Raw genomic sequence first — 25,463 nt, forward strand, 5'->3', positions numbered from 1 at the left:
CTGCTGCCTCAGCCCAGCAGCCCGGTTTCCTCAAACCTCCCATTCCTAGGCTTGTCCTACCGCTGGCTCCTCAACGAATTCCCTAACTTCATCCCGACGGACGGGCGTCACTTCGTGTCCCAGACCACAGGGAACCTGTACATCGCCCGGACCAACGCCTCAGACCTGGGCAACTACTCCTGCCTGGCCACCAGCCACATGGACTTCTCCACTAAGAGTGTCTTCAGCAAGTTTGCTCAGCTCAACCTGGCTGCGGAAGGTCAGGCTGGGCCGGTGTGACGAGGAAGACGGAGCCAAAGGGGTTGGGGTGTTGGGAAAGGGGGGTGCCCCTTTGAGGCTGTGAAGAACAGGGCCCAAGGTCAAGGCCTGGACCTCCGACATCCTCCTGGTGCTCGGCCTCAGAGCCTAGTCCCAGGTCCCCAAGTGGAGAGGGACTCAAGAAAGGGTGGGCTCAGAGGTGGGCTGAGGCACAGGGACCCTGGAGCCGGATCATTTGCATCTGATATGCAAACTCCCTCTCTCCTCAGACACCAGGCTCTTTGCCCCCAGCATCAAGGCCAAGTTCCCCGCAGAGACCTATGCGCTGGTGGGGCAGCAGGTCACCTTGGAGTGCTTTGCCTTCGGGAAGTGAGTGGCGGAGGAGGGAGGGGGCAGGCCAGGGCCCAGCCTCTCAGAGACCCCTGGGGCCTGGGGCACCTCAGGGAGAGGGCAGGCAGGGCCAGCTGTCAGTCAGCTTGGTGCCCCTCAAAAGGTCTAGCTGAACGCTGGACTCCAGAGCATGTGGCGGCCACCATTCACTGGGCACTAACTCTCTGGGTGGGGTGTCACGTATGCCAGGGACCTGACACACGTTGGGTCACTTGATCCTCCCGGCAACAGCTTGTGCAACACCCCAGGCTGGAGGCAGGGAGCATGGTACATGGACCCCAACCTGGCCTGCCTGGTTCAAATACCCAGCTCTGTCACTGCAGGCTGGGAGACCTTGGGTAAATCACTTAACCTCTCTGTGCCCCAGTTTCCTTACTTGCACATGGTGATGGTAATAATAGTACTGACCTCATGGGATTATTAGGAGAATGAAATGAACCCATATATGTCCAGTGCTTAGAATAGCACCTGGCATTTGGTAACTATTCTATGGATGCTAACAGTTATTTTCTAACATAGAAAAGTGACGAGAAAAATCTTCCTCTCTCAGAAAAAGGCTTCACTGGAACAGGGCTAAGCAAATAGCAGGTGCTCAATACATGTTTGGAGAATGAATGAAAGTGATTTGTACCTTGATTCCCCTCCTCCTTCACATATCTCCGGGGTTTACCCAGGATCCCCCCTGCTTTGTGGAAAGTTATGGGGCTTCCAGAAAAATCCATATTTAAAGCACGTAAAGGGTAATATATGACCCTCTAAAGACGCACTGATCTCTCAGTCCATTTTAGTACACAGGTTGGTAGTAACTAAAACCTCTTGAAAAGTAGAAGCAAGGCTCTGAGGGGGAGAGGAGAAGGGGACCCAGGTCCCAGGCCACTGCTGAGGAGGGCTGGTCCAGAAGAGGCACAGTGACCAGTGCAGGGTGGGGGCGGGAGGGCTTCAGGGTACAGACCACACAGCGTCGCAGCCAGCCACAGCTGTTGCAGGGGAGAACCGGGTGGGGGACCCCCCTCTAGTCCTTTCCCTGCGGGCGAGAGGCCACTCCCTCTCTCCTTGTCTCTGTCTCTTCCCAGGTCCCACTCCCTGTCCCCACAAAGCCGGCATCTCAGGAGGGCCTGGGTTGGATGCAAGGAGTGGCAGGCACAGGGGAGTCTGCGGAGTTCAGCCTGCGCCCCTCTGACTTTGTCTCCCCTGCCAGCCCCGTCCCCAGAATCAAGTGGCGCAAAGTGGATGGCTCCTTGTCCCCGCAGTGGGCCACAGCCGAGCCCACCCTGCAGATCCCCAGCGTAGGCTTCGAGGACGAGGGCACCTACGAGTGTGAGGCGGAGAACTCCAAGGGCCGCGACACCGTCCAGGGCCGCATCATCGTGCAGGGTACAGAGCCGGGACACCCGTGCCCTCTGCCTTGCCCTGTCCTTGAGGAAGCAGACCCAAAAGTCAGGAAGGAGACTGGGCGGCCCCTTGCCTAAGCCTTCTGGCCCACGGATGGCACGGAGTATGGGACAGAAGAGGCTAGTGCTGGGGCTTAGAGCTTCAGCCAGGGTTGCAGAAAGCACAGGGAAAGCATTAGAATGATTTAAGTCGCTAAAAGAGGACTGGCACAGGCACAAAGCCTGCTTCTCCCCACACCCTGTCCCAGAATGCCGATGGCTCCCCCTGCTGTCTGGCGTGAGAACTGCAGTCCGGCAATTCTGATTCAGTTCACTAGCTGGAGGCTTCTCCCAGCTCATCCCGGGCTTTTCTCTCCCTTGCTGCCCACAGCTCAGCCGGAGTGGCTCAAGGTGATCTCAGACATGGAGGCTGACATCGGTTCCAACCTGCATTGGGGTTGCGCAGCCGCAGGCAAGCCCCGGCCCACAGTGCGCTGGCTGCGGAACGGGGAGCCTCTGGCCTCCCAGGTAGGAGACCTGAGGCTTCCTCCCACATGCCCAACACACCATCCTCTGCTCACTGGGTTCCCTCACCCTCTAGATCCCTCCCCTGCTCCCTCACCCCTGGCAACCCGTCTGGGCCAATTAGGGTGGTTCTAGAGGCTGCTCTCCACCCCAGAGTCACATAGCCTCAGGCTGGTCAGTTGAATAGAGTCCCAGCTGGAAGGTCCAGGTACCTGGGTCCAGGCACAGCTCAATCACAAAAACACTATGTGGTCCTGAGTGGGTCACTCGCCTCCTGGCTTCAGTGTGCTGATGTGCAGGGGGGCCCAGGGAATCTCTGAGTCCTGGGATTCCAGGCGGCCCTGAGCTAGGACTGGGCATGTGAGCCCCCTTCTGGAGGGAGCAGCAGCCCAGCCTCTACTGCACCCACCCCGTCAGCCCCAACCCTGGGCCTCCAGTGGTCCTGACCCCCGCTGCCTCGCCCTGGGTGGGGCTCTTCTTCACAGGCCCGGGTAGAAGTGATGGCTGGGGACCTGCGCTTCTCCAAGCTGAGCCTGGAGGACTCGGGCATGTACCAGTGTGTGGCAGAGAACAAGCACGGCACCATCTACGCCAGTGCTGAGCTGGCCGTGCAAGGTAAGGGGTCCTGGGGCGGGATGGGCAGAGGACGTCCCTGGGAACACACAGATGGGGGCGTTAGGAACTTTGAGTTGCAGCATTTCTTTTTTTTTTTTTTTTTTTTTTTGAATTTTTTTTTCTTTTGTTGTTGTTGTTGCTATTTCTTGGGCCGCTCCCGCGGCATATGGAGGTTCCCAGGCTAGGGGTTGAATCGGAGCTGTAGCCACCGGCCTACGCCAGAGCCACAGCAACGCAGGATCCGAGCCGCGTCTGCAACCTACACCACAGCTCACGGAAACGCCGGATCGTTAACCCACTGAGCAAGGGCAGGGACCGAACCCACAACCTCATGGTTCCTAGTCGGATTCGTTAACCACTGCGCCACGACGGGAACTCCAGCATTTCTTTTTAAAAAAAAAAAAAATTGTAAGGATAACCTGACCCCCTTGCTGTACAGTGGGAAAATAAAAAAGAAAAAAGAAAAAAAAATATTTTATTTCTTTGTTTTTTAGGGCCACCCCCACAGCATATGGAGGTTCCCAGGCGCGGGGTCCAGTCAGAGCAGTAGCTGCCAGCCTACACCACAGCTCATGGCAACGCCAGATCCTTAACCCACTGAGTGAGGCCAGGGATCGAACCTGTGTCCTCATGGATACTAGTCAGATTTGTTTGCCCTGAGCCACGACAGGAACTCCAGGTTGCAGCATTTCTGAACACACGCACCCACCGGGCAGTTTTCCAAGAGCAGAACTCAGGGATTTAGGACAGGAGATCGGACATTAGATGGAAAGCTTCTAAAGGACAAAGTCTCTGGCTTGTCCCACACCTGGCATGGACAGCGTAGATGTCTGCTGCCCAGACCAATTCAATTTGGGTTTAATGCAGCTCCTTTGGCTATGTGACCTTCGGCAAGCTACCTAATCTTTTTGCGTCTCAGTTTCTTGTTTTATCACATGTGGGCCAGTCATAGTCCTGCCCTCATACAGCTGCTGTGAGGATTGAAGGAGATGGTAGAGCTAAAGCATAAAGGACATGCCTGTCACCTAACAGGTGCCCAGTAAAAGCGACCTGATTCCAGTGTCCTTGGCTGTGTGACTGGAGCTTGGACATAGCAATACCTACCTCATCAAGTTGTAGTCACGCTGAACTGACTCATTCATTCATTCAGCCCATGTTTCTTCCCCACCTCCTAAGAAATGAACCCTTAAGTCTCTGCCTTCAAGTATCTTACAATGCAGTGGAGAGAGGAGGTCAGTGAAATACAAAATCAAATGATTAAATGAGGTAATTTCAGACAGCCATAAAAAACACAATATAAAGAAAATTCAGCCAAGTGCTGGGGGTGGGGGGGCAGTCAGATGCTCAGGAAAGATGACACATTTGGGATGTGAGCTGAGTGTTAAGAAGGAGCCAGTTATGTGAAGATCTGGGGGATCTCCAAGCAAAAGATACAGTAAGTGCAAAAGTCCTGGGGCAGGAGTACCCGTCGTGGTGCAGTGGTTAACGAATCCGACTAGGAACCATGAGGTTGCGGGTTTGATCCCTGGCCTTGCTCAGTGGGTTAATGATCTGGCATTGCCGTGAGCTGTGGTGTAGGTCGCAGACGCAGCTCGGATCCCGCGTTGCTATGGCCCTAGCATAGGCTGCTGGTTACAGCACCGATTGGACCCCTAGCCTGGGAATCTCCCATATGCTGCAGGAGCGGCCCAAGAAATGGAAAAAAGGCCAAAAAAAAAAAAAAAAAAAGTCCTGGGGAAGAAATAAACATGGCATTGTCTTAGGGCCAAAAACATTGGCCCAGGAGACGGGAGCACAACGAGTGAGAGAGAAGGTGGAGCAAGACATGATTAGAGAGGAGGGGACTTTTCGGTGAGCCCTTGGACTTCATTCTGATTGTCTGATTTATGTTTTTAAAGAGACATTCCTGGGAGTTCCTGTTGTGGCTCAGTAGGTTAAGAACTTGACATTGTCTCTGTAAGGGTGTGGGTTCAATCCCTGGCCTTGCTCAGTGGGTTAAATATCCAGCATTGCTGCAAGCTGTGGCATGGGTCACAGATGCAGCTTGGATCTGGTGTTGCCATGGCTGTGGTGCAGGCTGCAGCTGCAGCTCTGATTCGACCCCTAGCGCAGAAACTTCCAAATGCTGCAGGCGAAGGGTCAAAGCAGAGCTGTAACTGCCGGTCTGCGCCACAGCCACAGAAACTCTCAGATCCGAGCCACATCTGCAACCACCGCTCACAGCAACGCCAGATACTTAACCGACTGAGCAAAGCCAGGTATCGAACCCGCATCCTCATAGGTACTAGTTGGGTTCATTACCACTGAGCCATGAGGGGGACTCCTAGTCAGGTACTTTGATTCCCTCGGTGACTGTGGGCCGCTCCCCCTTCCTTCCAGCACTTGCCCCCGACTTTAGGCTGAATCCTGTCAGACGGCTGATCCCTGCAGCCCGAGGGGGAGAGATCATTATCCCCTGTCAGCCCCGGGCAGCTCCAAAGGCCGTGGTGCTCTGGAGCAAAGGCACTGAGATTTTGGTCAACAGCAGCAGGTACTCGCCCGGCCCTCACCCTACCAACTCCCGCTCCCCTGCATTCTCCTGGGAGGCGGGTCCCCTTCCCAAGACCCCAGTGTGTCCCTGGGTTGGCCAGACCTGCTCTGTTCTTGCTGCAGAGTGACTGTAACTCCAGATGGCACCTTGATCATAAGAAACATCAGTCGGTCAGATGAAGGCAAATATACCTGCTTTGCTGAGAATTTCATGGGCAAGGCCAACAGCACGGGCATCCTGTCTGTGCGAGGTAAGGGCTGCGGTTTGGCTGAGGTTGGGAGGCTCCGCCATCCCTCCTCGCCAGCAGGCTCTTGTGTTCCCACGTTTCTCCCAGTTTGGTCTTGAGGCCACCCCAGGATTCCGTTGCCTTTGCAACTACCCCCTGGCCTCCATCCAGAATCTCCCAGCCTCCCTCCCACACACCCGTGGGGCTGCTGGCAGATCAGGATACCGTGGGTTACCCTGCTTCTTCTCTTTCCTGGGGCTCAAGACAAACCTCTCTCCCCGCCCTGCTGCCCCCACCCGGGCCCGTTTCCTGTCCCTCTGTTCAGGGGCCCTGTCTGTCTCGGCAGATGCAACCAAGATCACTCTAGCCCCCTCCAGTGCCGACATCAACTTGGGAGACAACCTGACCCTGCAGTGCCACGCCTCCCACGACCCCACCATGGACCTCACCTTCATCTGGATGCTGGACGACTTTCCCATCGACTTCGACAAGCCTGGGGGTCACTACCGAAGGGCCAGTGTGGTAAGGCCTCAGGCCAGAGAACCCAGGGCTCCTCCCTCCTTCTGGGTAGACAGGGGACCCAAGAGTTCCTCAGCCATCACCACCCCCAAGGCCGTCCCCTGTCCCTCAGGACCGCAAACTCATCGGTGGGTTCGTAACCACCCTCCCTTAGACGGGCAAGTTCCCTGGCTTCTACCCAAAGCCTATGCCTTTAGGAGAAGGTTAGGGACACACCTGGAATTCCAGGTACCCAGCGAAGACTCACTCCTCTGCTGTTCCGTTATCCTGCCCCCAACCCAGATGATGTCATTAACTTGAATCACCGTTGACTGTCTTGTGTAAAAACCTGTTGTTTAGGAGTTCCCGTCGTGGCCCAGTGGCTAATGAATCTGACTAGGAACCATGAGGTTGCGGGTTCGATCCCTGGCCTTGCGCAGTGGGTTAAGGATCTGGCGTTGCCCTGACCTGTGGTGTAGGTCGCAGATGCAGCTCGGATCCTGCATTGCTGTGGCTGTGGTGTAGGCCAGCGGCTACAGCTCCGATTGGACCCCTAGCCTGGGAACCTCCATATGCCACAGGAGCCACCCTAGAAAAGGCAAAAAGACAAAAAACAAAAACGAAACCTGTTGTTTAATCCCCAGTGCTATCAAGTAGCCGATTCCTCCCATTGAACAAAGAGGAGGTGCGAGAGGCAGAGGGGTCCGCTCGTTACAGAGCAGGAGACTCTAACTCACTGCACTACCCACTGCTGCTTCCTCTGACCCGCCCCCTCCCTGTCCCCCGAGTGCAGAAGGAGACGGTCGGGGATCTGAGCATCCTGAACGCCCAGCTGCGCCACGGCGGGAAGTACACGTGCATGGCCCAGACGGTGGTGGACAGTGCGTCCAAGGAGGCCACAGTCCTGGTCCGAGGTGATGGGGTTTCCCACCCCACCCCCACCCGACTCCCTCAGAGGCCAGCGGAGCTGCTCTGCCCCTGCCCCGGGCCCCCTCCTCTCCCTGAAAGCTGTAGGAAGGGCTTCTAACAAGTCTCCTGAGCTGAATTCATCCTGTGGTTCTTCGCAGGTCCTAAATGAATAGAATGTTCTTCCAAAGCCAAAATTGTAAAAACCCTGGACACATCCCAAGACTGGAGAAATTTGCTGAGGCCAGAAGTTTCAAAGCCTAGTGCTAGGAAATCTATACACATCTCTATGTGAAGGCCTCTGTGACCCCTCCAGCCTTGGACACAGCCTCCTTCCTAGCAACCCCCCCTATCCTTCCCTCACTATCCCCCTGCATGCCTTGCCCTCCCACCCAAGTGTGTGTTAGCTGCGCCCTCTGCTGCTCCCTCTTGGTACTGCACCGGCCCGTGCCGGCCCGAAGGAGGTTGGTTCAAATTTGAAGCTGCCCAGTTCTGATTCACTGTGCTCTGACCTCTGGGTGCAGGTCCACCAGGTCCCCCAGGAGGTGTGGTGGTGAGAGAAATCGGTGACACCACTGTCCAGCTCAGCTGGAGCCGTGGCTTTGACAACCACAGTCCCATTGCCAAGTACACCCTGCAAGCTCGCACTCTACCGGGGAAGTGGAAGCAGGTTCGGACCAGTAAGTGTGAGCTCCCCCCACCCCAGGTCAGTCCTGAATTGGCCTGGCTGAATGCTGGAGGTGGGGGAGTGGGGGGGGAGGTCAGAGGCCGAGGCTCAGCTTGGAGCTTCAAAGATGGACAAGTGTAGGTCCCCTGCCTGCAGGGAGCTCCCAGGTCACTGGAGAAGATGGTCATACAGGCAGCAGAAGAGTGGGAAGGGAATTAGGGGGGAGGCACTCAGTCTGCACCCTTGAAGAATTGGCAGGATTATGCCTGGGGCAATGAAAGCATTTGTGGGTGTGAGGGGTGCACATAGTATTTGCAAAGGCTCCAGCGCAAGGAGGTCCACTAGTTTTCTAATCATTTCTGAAAAAGAAATTGAACACTTCATATATAGCAGACACCACCCTGAGGGCTGGGTATAAAATGATTCAGGCCCGGTCCCTGCCTTTTCCATCAGACGGTAAATGAATGCCAACGCTGGCTCCCTGGTGCCTTGCAGATCCTGCCAACATCGAGGGCAACGCCGAGACCGCCCAGGTGCTGGGCCTCACGCCCTGGATGGACTATGAGTTCCGAGTTGTAGCCAGCAACATCCTGGGCACTGGGGAGCCCAGTGGGCCCTCCAGCAAAATCCGGACCAAGGAAGCAGGTCAGAGCCCTGGGTGAGAAGTAACAACAGGACATAGCCCCCAGCCTTGCCTAAAGGGAGCCCCAAGCAAGCAGCCATTACACAGGGTTCCAACCCTGCTCAGCAGGCTTGACTCTAACAAAACAGCTGAGAAAGGAACACAAATGAGGGCCAGGCCACTGTGCTGAACAGTGCGCTCTGCCCCAGGCCACAGGCTGTCAGGGCTGGAAGAGCCATCCAGTCTAAACCTCTCACTTAAAAACCAGGCCAGGAGTTCCCTTTGTGGCTCAGCTGTAATGAACCAGACTAAAATATCCATGAGGACGTGAGTTCAATCCCTGGTCTAGCTCAGTGGGTTAAGGATCCAGCATTGCTCTGAGCTGTGGTGTAGGCCGGCAGCTATGGCTCCGATTTGACCCCCAGCCTGAGAACTTCCAAATGCCTCAGGTGTGGCCCTAAAAAAAAAAGACAAAAAAATATATATTAAAAAAAATAGCCAACCTTGGGACTTCCCAGTGGCCCTAAAAAAAAAAGACAAAAAATATATATATTAAAAAAAAAAAATAGGAGTTCCCGTCATGGCGCAGTGGTTAACGAATCCGACTAGGAACCATGAGGTTGCGGGTTCGGTCCCTGCCCTTGCTCAGTGGGTTAACGATCCGGCGTTGCCGTGAGCTGTGGTGTAGGTTGCAGACGCGGCGCGGATCCCGAGTTGCTGTGGCTCTGGCGTAGGCCGGTGGCTACAGCTCCGATTGGACCCCTAGCCTGGGAACCTCCATATGCCGCAGGAGCGGCCCAAGAAATAGCAGCAACAACAACAACAACAAAAAGAAAAAAAAAAAAATAGCCAACCTTGGGACTTAGCAATTAAGGATTCAGTGCTGTCACTTCTGTGGCTCGGGTATGATCCCTAGCCTGGGAATTTTCACATGCCACGGGAACAGCCAATAAAAAATAGGCTAATCTTACAACTGTATGTGCATCAATCATTATCTCAAAGTAAAAAGGTCAGTGTTTTTGGTTTTTTTTGGCCACGGCATGTGGAATCTTGATGTGGGATCTCAGTTCTCAGGCCAGGTATTGAACCCTGGCCACAGGCAGGAGTGAAAGCACTGAATCCCAACCACTAGATCACCAGGGAACTCCCCAAAAGTTTGAATTTTAAAAATTGGAAAAAACATGAGTTCCCTTTGTGGCTCAGTGGGTTAAGGACCCAGCGTAGTCTCTGAGGATTTGGATTGGATCCCTGGCCTCGCTCAGTGGGTTAAGAAGCCGGCATTTCCCTGAGCTGTGGTGTAGGTCACAGACACGGCTCAGATCCCTTATTGCTGTGGCTGTGGTAAAGGCCAACAGTTGTAGCTCTTACTCGACCCCTAGCCTGGAAACTTCCATATGCTGCAAGTGTGACCCTAAAAAAAAAAAAAAAATGGAAAAAATAAAGTTTGGATGAAGGAAGGGTCACACTGGCAGAGCCTGGACTTGAACCCAAGACCATGGGGTGATGGGCAGATAGCCTTCCGGGAAGTGCACAAGCTGTAGGAATCAGTTAATGAGGAAGGTGTGTGTGTTTGTGTGTGTGTACGTGTGCACAGGGCACTAGGTAAACAGCGACTGTCTCTAAGTGCTTCTTTGGATGGTTTCTTTGGGAGCAGGAGGAATGGACAGTCCGCCTACAATCCTCCCTGACAGGCAGGTGGGTGTCAGAACCCAAGTGGGAAGGAAGGGAAGAGGTGAAGGTCAAGGCTCTGGGATCCTGAGACCAGCACAGGCAATCAGGACCCTGCCTCTCCTGCCCCGCCCACCCTGGCTGCCCCACTGGAGGTGTAACAAGGATGCACCTTCTTGGATCTCTTAACACAGTTTCCTTTGTGCCCCAGGCTGACTCTCCAGACTCTTTCTGGAATCAGTCAACATTTTTAGGAGTTCGCATCGTGGCTCAGTGGTTAACGAACCCAACTAGTATGCATGAGGATGCAGGTTCGATCCCTGGCCTCGCTCAGTGAGTTAAGGATCTGGCCTTGCTGTGAACTGTGGTGTAGGTCGCAGACGCGCCTCAGATCCCTCGTTGCTGTGGCTGCGGTGTAGGCTGGCAACTACAGTTCCTATTTAACCCTAGCCTGGGAACTTCCATATGCCGCAGGTTCGGCCCCCAAAACCCAAAAGACAAAAAAACCCAAAAAAGAAATAAAAAAATTTTTGAAATGGTACTTACTTCTCCCGAGTAAAGAATTCCAGAAGGAGCACTTTCTTTGAACTTCTTGGAGAGTCAAAGGAAGGGTGAGGAGTGGGTCTCCTTCGCTCTAGAAGCCCAGAAGTTGAGCACGAAGACAGCTGTGATGCAGAAGAAAGATGGTGGGGTTTTAAATCAGAAAAGCTGAGTTCCACAAGAAAAAAAAAGAAAAAGAAAAGCTGAATTCCAATTCAAACAGTGATGTTTATTAGCTGTGTGACTTTAAGCAAGTCACTTACCTACTCTGGGCTACAATCTTTTTCCAAATTCATAATGTATTTAAATGCCTTTGCAAATTAGAAGGCCCTACACCATCATCAGAACCAAGTGATAGGAGTTCCCATCGTGGCTCAGTGGTTAGCGAACCCGACTAGTATCCATGAGGACATGGGTTCGATCCCTAGCCTCACTCAATGGGTTAAGGATCCAGGTTGCCGTGAACTGTGATGTAGGTCGAAGACGTGGCTTGGATCCCACGTTGCTTCGGCTGTGGTGTAGGCTGGCAGCTGTAGCTCCGACTCAACCCCTAGCCTGGGAACCTCCATATGCCACAGGTGCAGCCCTAAAAAAAGACAAAAGACAAAAAAAAGAGAACCAAGTGATAAGTCTCCAATTGCTGAATCATCTGCAGAGATATTTTGACCCTCAGCCAAGCTACCCCCTACCAAGCTTCACGATCTAATTAAATACATTCTTGTTTTAATATCGGCCTTCCTGAATACTAGAGGCAATTAGGAAATTAAATCTGCCATGGAAAGAAAAATAATAAAACACCCTGTAACCCCAAATAAATGTTTTTCGGATTAACTGCAGTTCTAGATTATTTATTTCCTTTCATTTAAGCAAACTCTAGCTGGTCTCTGTTATTTAGTTTAAACCAGCCAGAGGAATGAGAACAGTGGTCATTTAGGGAGTGTCTACTATATGCATATGCTATTCACTGTCTGATGAGTGTTATTCTTCTTACAGCCTTTGAGAGAAACATTATTATCCTCATCTTGCAGAGAGGGGAACCAAAGGCCCAGAGAGATTAAGTAATTTGCCCAGAGAAACACAGCTAGTAAGTGGCAGAGGTGGAATTTGACCTCAGGTCCTCACTCCAGAACCCACGTCCAGAGAGATGATTGAAGGACAAGACCAGGGCCCACTGGTATAGTTTCAGAAGGATAGGTGTTAACTTTTCTCCAAATGTTTGGTAGAATTCGCCTGTGAAGCCACCTGGTCCCGGACTTTTGTTTATGGGGAATTTTTAAACTTCAGATTCCATTTTCACGCTTGTGATTGGTCTGTTCATATTTTCCATCTCTTCCCGGTTCAGTCTTAGGAGATTATTCCTTTCTTTCTTTTTTTTTTTTTTTTTTTTGTCTTTTTGCCTTTTCTGGGGCCGCTCCCATGGCATATGGGGGTTCCTAGGCTAGGGGACAATCGGAGCTGTAGCTGCCGGCCTACACCAGAGCCACAGCAACGCAGGATCCGAGCTGCATCTTCAACCTACACCACAGCTCATGGCAATACCGGATCCTTAACCCACTGAGCAAGGCCAGGGATCAAACCCGCAACCTCATGGTTCCTAGTCGGATTCCTTAACCACTAAGCCAAGACGGGAACTCTGGGAGATTATTCCTTTCTAAGATTTGTCCCTTCCTTCTAGCTTGTCCATTTCATTGGCATATAGCCAGGCCCATTGGAAGCGTGACCTTGTCCTAGGTTCAACCTCAGAGCTCTCCTTCCCTCACTGCCCATTAACAAGCTCTGTCTGTGTCCCTTGGCCCTGACAGCCCCCTCGGTGGCACCCTCAGGTCTCAGCGGAGGTGGTGGAGCCCCCGGAGAGCTCATCGTCAACTGGACGGTAAGCTGCAAACACAGAGGCAACCATATGCCTCGGGTTCTCGGGGGGTTGGGGGTTGGGGGGACAAGTCCTCCCTCCCCACCCCCACTCGATGGGACTCCGTCTCCAGAGTTGAGCAGCGAGCGTGCAGAGTGGACCCAGACAGAGCCACCGCACGGTCCTGACTCCAGAGCAGACAGCGCCCCTTCCCCTCCCCCTGCACCCGCTGCAGGAGGGAAACGCCCCTCTCGGTGAAGGCTGGGTGGGGCCGAGGATGGGCAGGGAAACGCCGCCGCGGCCCCTCGCCCATGCCACGCTCTTGCCCCTCAGCCCATGTCCCGGGAGTACCAGAACGGAGACGGCTTCGGCTACCTGCTGTCCTTCCGCAGGCAGGGCAGCACTAGCTGGCAGACCGCGCGGGTGCCCGGCGCCGACGCCCAGTACTTCGTCTACAGCAACGAGAGCGTCCGGCCCTACACGCCCTTTGAGGTCAAGATCCGCAGCTACAACCGCCGCGGGGAGGGGCCCGAGAGCCTCACGGCCCTCGTGTACTCGGCGGAGGAAGGTGGGCCGCCCCGGGGGCCCTCCTGGAGACCCCACTCCAGTACCGCGTGGGCTATAGGGTGGGAGGCGTGCTCCTCACCCCCGGCTCGGTCCCGTAGGAGGGGTGGAGAGGACACGTGGCTTCATTTCTAGCCCTTGAAGGGAGGATCTCTGGGAAGAGAAGTGGGCCCGGGGTGGTGGTGGTGGTGGGGGGATGCTCTGGGAGCCCCCACGTGGCCTTCACTCTGGTCCTTGGGCTCCTTAAAATCCTAAGCAAAGGCAGTACCAGTTGGCGCCTGCTTTGTAGGACATAGGGATGCCCTGGGACTCCAAACCCATTCTGTGTCGGTTCCCAGAGCCCAGGGTGGCCCCAACCAAGGTCTGGGCCCAGGGGGTCGCATCCTCAGAGATGAACGTGACCTGGGAACCTGTACAGCAGGACATGAATGGGATCCTCCTGGGGTACGAGGTGAGCACTGGCCTGGGCTGGGAGAGGAAGGGGTGCTGGCTCAAGGCAAGGGGGCCCTCACGGCTCACTAGTCTCCCTCCCAGAATCACTCATGGACTAACCTGGCCAACAGCCTGCAGTCTACACAGCACTGTGGACACCTCCTTAGCTAAGCCCCTCTGGCCGATGCCCGGGGGGAGGACAAGCCTTCAAGTCACTGCTCGGCTAGAGCCGGCCTTGGATGCTGTGGGAGCCAGGGGAGGAGGAGTGGGTGCTGGGAGGGCCATGACCTACCCCGTTCCTGCCAGAGCCCAGTTGGCCTTGGCATCCTCCGGGCCACAGAGAGCAGCACAGCCCCGCTCATCTGTCCCTGTGGAACTCGGGGCCCAGATGTTTGTGTCCCAAGCCTTGGGCCCACAGATGACTCCACACTGGAGTGCGTGCGGGGTTGGTGGGGAGCGAGAGGGAGCAAGAGGAAGGGAAAGAGGACAGGCAAGAAATGTCACTGTCTAAGGGAAGACCATCAGGCGGGCGTACTTAGTGAGGTAAATTCCATCCCAGGAGAGTCAGCTCTGGGGTTTCAGCACAATGAGTTCGACAAGCCTCATTGAGGAAATAGCTCCAAACTGTGCCCTTGATTTAGAGGAATATTTAGAACATCTTGGGGAGTTCCCGTTGTGGTGCAGCAGAAATGAATCCGACAAGGAACCATGAGGTTACCGGTTCAATCCTTGGCCTTGCTCAGTGGGTTAAGGATCTGGGATTGCTGTGGCTGTTGTGCAGGCTGGCAGCTGTAGCTCCAATTTGACCCCTAGCCTGGGAACCTCCATATGCCACGGGTGTGGCCCTAAAAAGCAAAAAAGGTCTTGGTGTAATGAGGACTGTGGGTTTGCATTTATTGGGCAGCCATCACAAGCTGGAGTGGGGATTCGGGGACTACTTTGCAAATACAAACATGAATTTCATAGCCTTCAACAGAGTTCCCACAGGATTTCTTGAGTTAACTGAATGGAGTTGGGTTTCAGCAGGCCCAACCCTAGCTTGAGTCTGTGCCCATCCCTCACCCATCACCCAGCCCCCCCACCCACTCCCTCGTTCCACCCACGTATTAAGCTCTTTGGATGGGACACTCTGCTGGGTGCCAAGAGGGAGCAGCAACACACATCACCTTGTCTCCGCTTCCTTGGAGCTCTTTTTCTAGAGTCTGGGTTCTGAGACCTGAGACTGAGTTATGAGAACCAGAGAGGAACAGATGTAGGTGTCCCCAGCCAGGGTCAGGGTAGTCCTGAGGTCCTGGCTTACTGCTGACCCTAGGGTCCCCCTGCCTCCTTCAGATCCGCTACTGGAAAGCTGGGGACAAAGAAGCAGCCGCTGACCGAGTAAGGACAGCAGGGCTGGACACCACTGCCCTGGTCACTGGCCTGCACCCCAACACCAAGTACCACGTGACTGTGCGGGCCTACAACCGGGCCGGCACTGGGCCCGCCAGCCCTGCTGCCAATGCCACAACCATGAAGCCCCGTGAGTTTGTCAGCCTGGGCTTGGGGGCGGCGGCGGGGGTGGTGTTGCAAAGGAGATGGGGGCTTGCTTTTAGCATCACTCTTTCCCCAACCGAAGATGCGTGTTCCGGCTGATGGCCCATCAGCCCTGGCAGCCCTGGGCTGCACAGAAACAAGGCTGTGGCATGTATCATGATGATACGGGAGTGAAGTTCATGGCCTCTGAAGGACTTCTCTCTTTTCTCCAACCTCTGTTGGAGTTTGTTTCTCAGGCAATGGTTGACAGAATGTTCTGGGTGCAACTGCTGTGGGCAGACCTCTAGAAAAAGGCTGGCTAAAAGCAAGGGGGGCGTCTGGTGGGGAAACTAGGAAATCTCCCCAGCGCTCTCTCCCCCTCTGGCAGCTCCACGCCGACCCCCTGGCAACATCTCCTGGACTTTCTCAAGCTCCAGTCTTAGTATTAAGTGGGATCCTGTGGTCGCGCTCCGAAATGAGTCTGCCGTCACAGGCTATAAGGTGAGGAACAGATCGACCAGGCGTTAAATGGTGAGGAACAGCTCACCTCTGTTTCCAGCAAACATGAGGGAGCTGCAGTTTCTAGCAAGGATCTGAGTTAGACATAAGCAGGGTTTGGGATTGTGAGAGGCATGAAATACTTAGGGTTCTCCAGGGAGCAGGTCGTAGTGGAGCCTGGAAGAAAATCGTGTGACTGGATTTCCCCGCTGGCTCAGTGGGTTAAGGATCCAGTGTTGATACGGCTGCGGCTCGGGTCACAGCTGTGTGGAGAGTTCGATCCCTGGTCTGGGAACTTCTGCATGCCATGTGCACAACCGAAAAAAAAAAAAAAAATGGTACTACTGCTGAAAGTCAGGGTCAGGGTCCACATGGGGTGGTGACAGACTGGATGAAGGCCGGGGGTCCTTTTGGCCTAAGAAGTTTGAAAACTAGTTCAGCTGCTTGCAAGCTTTTCTCCAGTGAGGATCTTGTTCAAGAGCCTGGTCAACAGGAAACAGGAAGGGAGTTCCCGTCGTGGCTCAGTGGTTAACGAATCCGACTAGGAACCATGAGGTTACGGGTTCGATCCCTGGCCTTGCTCAGTGGGTTAAGGATCCGGTGTTGCTGTGAACTCTGGTGTAGGTCACAGACATGGCTCGGATCCCACGTTGCTGTGGCTCTGGTGTAGGCCGGTGGCTACAGCTCCGATTCCCCTAGCCTGGGAACCTTCATATGCTGCGGGAGCGGCCCTAGAAATGGCAAAGACAAAAACAAAAAACAAACAAACAAACAAAAAAACAGGAAACGGGAGGGGTGAGGAGGCAGGACCTCCAGGGCCCAGAACCACAGGGGCGCCACCCAGTGCCTGGAACCAGGGAAGAGAGAGGAATCAACCCTGGGGTGAGGGAACTCTGCCCGGCTAACTCCCTCCCCACAGATGCTGTACCAGAATGACTTACACCCGACCCCACGCTCCACCTCACCAACAAGAACTGGATAGAAATTGCAGTGCCCGAAGATATCGGCCACGCCCTGGTGCAGATCCGGACCACAGGGCCTGGAGGGGACGGGGTGCCGGCGGAAGTCCACATTGTGAAGAATGGAGGTGCCATCTCTCCCCTGATCCCCCGGGGGTATTAGGGTCCATCCAGATCCCAGTGCAGGAACCACCCCCACCCCAAGCCAGACCCCCGCCCAGCCAGTCGCCAAGGGGAAAGGAGAAGGCAGGCAAGAACCAAGGGCAAAGTAGCCCTGGACCTGCCCCTGCTGCCCCCTCCTTCCCAACCTCCCTGAGCCCCAGGAGGGAAGAGCGTTCTTTCCATGGGAATAAAAGCGGAGGTCCTACAGAATGCTGCACAAGAAGGGTTGAGAACACCTCCCAGTCCTAAAAGCTAGCCCTCTGTGCATCTCCTTAGGAAAGGTTGGGATTCTGTCCCAAGGGTCGGGCAGGGAAGGGCTGGCCCCCGGTCCCGCTGACTCAGTCCATTGCCACCTGCTGGTTTCAGGCACAAGCATGATGGTGGAGAACTCGGCAGTCTCTCCAGCCCCCCATCCTGGGACCGTCCTCTCTCACTCCGTGGTGACACTGATCCTCATAGGCTACCTGGAGCTCTGATCTTGGCACCCCTCCCTCTCTGCCGCAGCTGGACACCCTGCCGATGGACACAGCCAGCTGGCCCCAGTCCCTTCCCGATGCCAAGGTGGCCCAACATTGTGCCTGAAAACGGCTGGTTTTAAATGCCTACTTTAAACAGTGCCCTTTTCGTAGGAGGTAGGATATTTCATATTCTGCCACAGGATAGAACCCACGTGAGGATTTTTTTTTTTTCTTTAAATCAAGAGGAACCAGGCAGTCACTTCCATGATGATACTGAACCCTATGCCTGGGCCTTCTCGAGTGCCTCGATGGAAGAAAGGCCTTCAGAGAGAAGGGGGTTTTAAACATCCATCTGCACGTCAGCGGAGATGGCACTATGGGACCACGTGTGGACTCTGCCCCGGAGATCAGAGTCCTGGGCCCAGAGGGGACACTGGGCATGAACGGGCTGAAGTGAGACAAAGCATAAACAGCCACATCCCTCAGTCTGAGGGCCAAACCTTGGGACCAGGGATTCTCCTACTTCTTCCTCTTAAAGGGCAGCATGGCTGGACCCTTGGTCCTCGATGACTCCCTGAGGCCTCTGCCACCTGCCCAGATGGCTGAGAACCAGTGCCCTGGTGTCAGGCCAGGAGCCTGAGCCCCTGCAGTTCTAGGAGGTGACACTGCAGACTGTTGGGTTGCAAGAGCCAAGAAGGGTTGAGAGGCTGGGACACCTGGTGGGAAGGGACACCAGACTTGGCCCGAGGCACAGTCACAGTCCGAGTGACATTGCCCTCTAAGCCAACACTGCCAACCCGACCCTGTCACCCCAGAGTGACAGAGGCACTACAGCTGGCTGGGTGACTAAAAGGCTTGTCACCCCACACAGTCCCTCCAGGATTTGAGCAGGAGGCAGGAGACAGCGGTCATGCCCTCACTGTCTTCCGCCAGCAGAACGCAGCACTAATTCCGTGTGTCCTGGAGTCAGGAGTCCTCTGAGAAGGGCCAAGGATAGAGGCGGCCCTGCTGGCTCCCAGGAGTACCCTGGGCCACCTGGAGGCCCAAACCCCAGGCTGCCTCAGACTGCTCCCCAGCAGACGAAGGGGTAAATCCACGGGACGTCCTTCTGGGCGTATGCACACTAGGTACCGGTGACAGCATGTCAGAGCTGGAGGAGGCTTTGGGAACCCCCCCGCCCCCCGAGCCCAAGCCCCTCACTCCTGGTGGGGAAACAGAGGTTGGGTCAGGGCCTTGCTCAGGTCACACAGCTTGCTGGTGACAGGGCTGCAGTAGCACCCCTCTCCTACCTTCCTGTTCAGGCTCATTGTCTTTTGGGAGGAAGGGAGCCCTGCTGACTGGCTGCAACCTGGTTTAAAAGGTGGTTAAGGGCAGCAGGCTATGAAAATTCTGCCTCGGTGGGTGATGGTGGGGTGATTGGCACAGCTGGCTCCCAGCCCAAGGCATGTGCAGACTGCAGCAGACCCAGTCTTTCTTTGCCTTCGGAGCCCAGCTTCTGCTGGGACCTCAACATGCAGTGCTGGCTTGAAGCCCCCTGCTCCCCTTACGCTTGCTCCAAGCAAAGAGGCCAAAGCAAGGACAGGGATTTCCCCAAATCCAGGCAGCAGTGGCAGCAGAGCCAGGAAATCCTAAAGCCTAGCTAGTGACAGGTGGTCCTTCACACGCAGGAGCAGCGGGACAGGCATCTTGTAGGGGACAGGCCCCCTGAGCCTGGTTTCTGTAGTTTACAGTTAGAGCTCTATTTTGTTATGGTTTTTTAAATTTTTAAGTCCTGCTCTGTTTTCCTGGGCAGGTTTGTGTTGATGTTTACCCACTACAGTTTTTTAAAAATGTTAGCTCACACCCCTTCTCCCGGCCACCACTGTAATCCACCATCCCGCCCCTGGCTCAGGACTGCCTCCCTGGAGCTGTCAACCAAACCCTCCTCACCTGCTCCTGTCCTTCGCCCCCACGCAAGGCGCTGGGGGCTCAGCTAAGTGACCATTCTCCAATTGCAGGGACCCCAAACTTGGCCTAGCATCCGTCTGGTCCCCGTGGCTATGATATGGCCTGTACCCAGCTCTATCAGAAAGGGGATGCTGAAAGTAGGAAACCTACTTGCAATGTTTAGCTGATTCTTTCCTCACTGCCTTGGGCCATGCTGCGGCCAGGGAAGCAGGGGGACAGATTTCTAGATGCTGGGCCAAGAGGGATGAGCTGGTTTGGCACAGGACCTCCCCAATGCGGGCTGGAGGCTGCCATTCTGTGCTTGCTTGAGGCAAGAGAGACAATTAAGAGTCTTAGTTCTACTGAGGCAGATGGACCCTCTGGGAAACCCAGGAAGGGTTTTTTAACTAGGAAAACTCAGCCTTAGGAAAAATGGTGCAGGTAGAATTTGTTTGGGTGACACAGAACTGGATTAAACCAGATGTTCCTGCAGTCTGAGGCTTCAGGTAGAATATTGATTAAAACAACATGGGTGATCTGAGGACACGCAGGCATGGAAAATGGAAGAGCCTCTTGTTGAGCTGGCTGCACAGGAGCTGGTGTGGAGGCAGAAGATGAGATTAGGACGGCTTCTGAGTCCCTTCCTGCCCCAGAGGCCTCTGGTTTTCACCTCCTCTGCTCAGATGGGCTGAGGCTCACACCTGCTGTGGTCACGACTCGATCCTGGCTCTCTTGATCCTGGATCTCTCCTCTCTCATGCACCAAGCCCTAGATGACGCCACCAGAAGGAAACAGCCACAAACAAGTGCTTCACCCTACAGCATAGCGGCCAGTAAGTGCCTGAGGACTAGGGACAGAGATGGCCTGAAGGCTGCGGTTCAGGGTTCAGGAGAGTTTCTCTGTTCTGCCTGTGCTGGGGCTCAGCCTGTGGGCCCTCTCCCCTGGCCCCAGCTGCTCAGTCCTCGTTGCTCTGTCTCAGTGTATACCTCACCCCCAGGGGGAGGGCAGCTCTCAGATGGAGTCTCAGGGCCCAGCAAGGTCAGGTTACCTACTTTCATTCAGGGCATCCAATGATACAGGTGGTGCCAGGGAACAGGAGGGCCATGAGGCGGGGGCTCTTTTCCTTTGATACAATGACAGGAGAGACTGAGGTTAGGCCTCAGGAGAGGCATCTGCGAGGAAACCCTGGAGTGAGTAATCGAGAGGCTGCTGCCTTTTCTAGGGATCTTGGAGGAAGTTTGACAGCTGTTGGTTGTGCAGTCTAGGTTAGATCAAGACTGGAGTGGACGCTTTAAGTGTCCTTCAGGGCTGAGATTCTTGGAATCCACAGTTCAGCACAAGAAGTCTTGGTGCTTTTACCTGCTGTGGACCCTGCAGTGTTGGGGGGAAGTGGCTGCAGCCACAGTCATTTAAATGGAAAGGCTCACCCCAGGCGCTCTTTTCCCAGCCTACCCTGCTGCCTCTTGGTGGTCCCTGGAGCCACACTCGTCCTCTCTGGGCAAGAGCCTGAGCTGGCTCTGAGACTTTTACTCTCTCATTTCTTTCTGGGCTGAAGGATTCTCCTGGCTCTTTCTGGTCCCAGAATGGGATGGCCTCCTGGATTCCTCTGTGGCAGAGGGAAAGCTGTATTCTTGAACCCAGGTTTGAGGCGCAGGTGTGGTGCTGTTTCCCTGGCTCAGATCTAACTTGGTCTTTGTCCTGGGGGTGAGCAAGATTGCCAGGGAGGCTCCTGGACTGGCATGAGGGATCAGATGGATATTTTTAAGGGACTTTGAAGAGCTCCATGGAAAGAGATGCCTGGTAGCTGTATATATGGTCATAGGTTTGAAAGGCAGGAAAATAAAGGGAAACTGGAGAGGAAGAAAAAAAAAAGGGGTCAGATAGCTTTTCCCAGAGCCCTAGGAAGCCTCATCCCCTCAGATGGGGTGCACCCAGCTTTGGCCCCCAGATTCCACTGACCACCCTCTCCGGGGCCTGTATCGTTTAGACTAGCTCATGGCTGGGTGAGGGTTAGGGCTTCATTGGACCACTGACTTAACTCAGTTTTGTTAAAATGGACCCGCTCCCACTGGCCTGTTGTCTGTCTCTCTTACACTTCTTGTAATGGTAGTTATTTATTGACTCTGGTAGCGGGCAGTTCTTAAATAAAGATGGTTTCTCAACTGGCTGAGGTGGCTCGCACCGGCTGTATGTGCTTTTATGCTCAGACTAAAGCCTATCTCCATGTCCTAGTGTCTAACCCTAGGCTTTTATCCAGTACCTTCCCCTTCGCACAGTCAACTCTAAGGGCGTCACAACACACGTGGTCCATGTTACTTCATTCAGTCCTGGGAGCGGAGAAAAACTAGGCCAAGTAACTTTACGGCAGACTAGAGCAGGCCTTCAGCTAGCCTGACTGGCTTTACCTCATAGGATGGGCAGTAAACAGTGCGCATGTGGTGGTATTTCTCCGAGCATCCCTGATTTTTAAGACATTTGAGGTACAGGTTTCCTCCAGAGTACAGCATTCCTATGAAATCTTTCATAAGCCGAAACGGTGCAGAGCAAAGAAGCAATTGCCTTTTTCCATAAAAGCAAAAATCCCCTTCAGATGTCTTTTTTTTTTTTTTTTTTTTTCTTTTTAGGGCCACACCTGAGGCATATGGAAGTTCCCAGGCTAGGAGTCCAATCAGAGCTGCCAGCCTTCACCACAGCCACGGCAACGTGGGATCCAAGCCCTGTCTGTGACCTACAACACAGCTGACGGCAATGCCGGTTCCTTAACCCACTGAGTGAGGCCAGGGATCGAACCTGCACCCTCGTGGATGCTAGTTGGGCTCGTTACCACTGAGCCACCATGGGAATTTCCTCAGATCTCTTTTGGTTAGCAAACACAGGTACTGATGTAGGCTGCTCGTAAAAGCAAATTGCTGGAAAGTGAACTTTCAAAAAGAGGGGTATACCTGTATTGACTCAATGGCACCAAAGGGAAGTCTCCGCCCTGCAGAGACACAGAGACCCCACCGGGTGAGAAGGTGCCTCCAACCTCTGCTCATAGCCACCAAAAGTGTAAGAATTTCTGGTCATGTTTTCTAGCTGCAGCACTCTCATGCATTCAACATTGATCACAACTTCTATTACATCTGAGATGCATGCATGCTACACTTATGCAGCTGTGCAAGTGTTCAGTTCTTTCAGGACAAAGCAGGCAGGGCTCCAGGCTGACTGAGCCCGATGGCCTTTTCCAGGGGAGAGGGAGAGCAAGACAAGCAGCAGCTCCACTACTTGGTACTGAGCTGGGTGTCCAGGGCCTGTTAGCATGAGAAGCCCAGGCTGACAATGAGCCCCGATGGGGCCACACAGGCAATGGTAGTCACCACACAGCCTCATCCTTCCTACTTTGCACCCAAAGAGCTGCTGGGAGCATTGGCCACTCTGGAACCTCAATCTTAGTCCAGGCAGCATCTCCTTAAGCCTCCAGAGGCAGATCACATGCATGAAAGTCAAAGAACTAAATTGGGTTTTGGTCTTCACTGACAACGCTTGAGGGGTTTTTGTTCTCTTTACTGTTCGATCCCATTACAACCACAAAATCTAAGAAGCCAAGAAGTTCCCATCACGGCTCAGCAGTTAAGGAACCCAGCTAGCATCCATGAAGATGCGGGTTCAATCCTTGGCCTCATTCGATGGGTGAAGGATCCGGTGTTGCTGTGAGCTGGGGCATAGGTCACAGATGCGGCTCTGATCTGGCGTTGCTGTGGCTGTGGCATAGGCCAGCGGCTACAGCTCCAATTGGACCCCTAACCTGGGAACCTCCGTATGCTGTAGGTGCGACCCTAAAAAGACAAAGAAAAAAAAAAAAGATAAAGATTATGAAGGGTCACCTTGCTCCACCACACATGAAAGCAGACACAGGACCCAAACCCAAGTCTTCTGAGTCACACCCCATCTGAGATAGAATGGGCGAAAGGGTGTATGGAAAATTTAAGATTTTTTCAGAATAAGAGCAATAATTAAAGACTCCCTATGCATAAGTCTAGGCTAGTGGGTTCTCAACCTTCACTACACATCAGAATTATCTATAAAACGTCTATATAACAAAGATGCTTCTGAACTCATGATTTACATGCATCTAGGACAGCCAAAGGGGCTAGAAAGCGGTGACTCCCCAGTGACAATGAACACAGCTAGTACCCAGAGCTTGGTTTCTTTTTCTGCCATGCCCACAGCAGGCAGAAGTTCCCAGGCCAGGGATCAAACCCGAGCCACAGCAGTGACAAAGCCAGATCCTTAACCTGCTGAGCCACCAGGGAACTCCCAGATCTTTGTTTCCAAATACTACTTCATGCACTAAAAGGAACCACAGCTCCTTGGAGAAACGGAGTCCTTTGGAGACGCTCGCTCCCTTGGAGATTCGGGTGTGGAGGAACGAAAGTCCAATGTGCATGTGAGGTATCTTGCTGTAGCAAGGACATGCTCAAAGTCAAGTGGGGCCACACCAAAGGACAAAAGAACTGGCCCAAAGGGACTCTTGGCCAAGTCTGGCAACAATCGAAACGTCGAAAAATGACAACAGTAATGAATTATATATAACTCACCGAGTAAAGAAGAGAACCTACTGAAACCTCAAAAATAAAGAATGAAGAGTGCTTCTTTACAGGAAAATGCAGGGTAGTAAATACGAAAATGAATCTAAAGACTCCATCATTTTGCAATCCCCAACATGCAATTTAATTAGGCAAAAACCATGAATTGGATTCCAAAATGCTTCTGAAAGTTTGTTTTTTTTAATCTTTTTTTATTTTAGGGCCGCACCCACAGCTTATGGATGTTCCCAGGCTAGGGGTCGAACTGGTGTCTGTGACCTACACCACAGCTCATGGCAATACCTGATCCTTAACCCACTGAGAGAGGCCAGGGATCAAACCTGCATCCTCATGGATGCTAGTCAGTTTTGTTTCCACTGAGCCACGATGAAAGTTTTTTTTAGAAAACTAGCTAATCCCAAAGCATCACTCCACAGATTAAATATAAAAACAAAAACCATACACTGGTATGTCACTAGAGAGAAATGGCAGTCACCACCTTAACCAAATGCTCGAGCCTATTGATAAACAGTGGGTCGCTGACATGGTGCCTCCTGAGGTGAAGCAATAAATACACAACATCATTCCTATGGGGCTCTGGTCAACAATGTTCAGGATCCGTTCCTTGAGAATCTAATCATGCGGAAAAAACGGGGACACTGTCCCAGACAAATGGCCTGGCTAGACTCTTCAATAAAATCAACATCATAAACACACACACGAAAATGCAGAGGATCCGCTGTAAAATAAGATTTCAGATAAATAATCCAATGTACTATGTGAAACTTCATCTCATCCTGGATCAAAAATCAGGTGAAAGAGCTCTAAAATTTTAGAAATTGAGAGGAACAAAATATCAACAATATGTAAGATTAGGGAATAGTTATTTTTCTTAGTGTGGGGACGTCATTGTGGTTATACAAGGTGAATGTCCTTCATTTAGGAGACGCATACATAATTTAGGAATAAAAGTTCACAATGTCTGTGACTAGCTTTCAATTGATTTCACGTAAAATCAATATATATACGGGGGGAGATAATTAGCAAAACATTTGCAATTGGTAAATCTAGTCAAAGGGTCTATGGGTGTCATTAAACCTTTCAATTTTTCTATGGGCATGATTTTTTTTTTAAATTTAATGTAGAAGAAATGAGATCAACTGGCCATAATTCAAACCAAATTGGCATCCTCAGGTTGGTGCTCAGGAATCCTGTGTTTCAAAAGTTCAGCTTGATGATTCAGACCCATGGCCCCACAAGATAACCACTTATCTTGTTGGTCCAAGTCTGGTTTCTGCTACTTCCTCTGTAGCTAGTGATAAGTGAGGGGAAGAAACACTAATTCTCTCAATAGAATTAGCCCAGCTGGTGGCCCAAGAGCTGATTCCCCGATGGTTCCACAAGCCAAGCCAATTATCTCAGACACATTCTGAATGGCCTTTGAGGGTCTTTTCTTTGATTTTTAAGGGCCACATGTGTGGCATGTGGAAGTTCCCAGGTTAGGGGTCCAATCGGAACTGCTACTGCCGGCCTACAGCACAGCCACGGAAACACAGGGTCCAAGCCAAATCTGCAAACTACACCACAGCTCATGGCAATACCTGATCCTTAAGCCGCTGATCGAGGCCACGGAGCAAACATGCATCCTCATGGTGACTCGTCAGGTTTGTAACCGCTGAGCCACTACAGGAACTCTGGGTCTTTTTTTATGTTATTGTTGGCC

The 25,463-nt window shown here is 53.1% G+C and overlaps 1 protein-coding gene across 1 annotated transcript in view; it reads left to right on the plus strand.

Moving 5' to 3' along the window:
- The window catches only part of CNTN2 (contactin 2), a 38,925-nt gene extending 17,569 nt beyond the window's left edge, over positions 1–21,356 (plus strand). Inside the window, 19 exon segments of the mRNA XM_021063272.1 lie at positions 50–259; positions 528–627; positions 1,847–2,022; positions 2,410–2,546; positions 3,029–3,158; positions 5,538–5,688; positions 5,811–5,938; positions 6,261–6,436; positions 7,206–7,326; positions 7,843–7,998; positions 8,481–8,630; positions 12,618–12,688; positions 12,998–13,232; positions 13,567–13,679; positions 14,993–15,179; positions 15,561–15,673; positions 16,590–16,611; positions 16,614–16,757; positions 17,158–21,356. Coding sequence (XP_020918931.1) covers positions 50–259; positions 528–627; positions 1,847–2,022; positions 2,410–2,546; positions 3,029–3,158; positions 5,538–5,688; positions 5,811–5,938; positions 6,261–6,436; positions 7,206–7,326; positions 7,843–7,998; positions 8,481–8,630; positions 12,618–12,688; positions 12,998–13,232; positions 13,567–13,679; positions 14,993–15,179; positions 15,561–15,673; positions 16,590–16,611; positions 16,614–16,757; positions 17,158–17,267 — 2,630 coding nt within the window. The 3' untranslated portion in view covers positions 17,268–21,356.

Source organism: Sus scrofa, chromosome 9 (genome assembly GCF_000003025.6).
Source record: "Sus scrofa isolate TJ Tabasco breed Duroc chromosome 9, Sscrofa11.1, whole genome shotgun sequence".
Lineage (NCBI taxonomy): Eukaryota > Metazoa > Chordata > Mammalia > Artiodactyla > Suidae > Sus > Sus scrofa.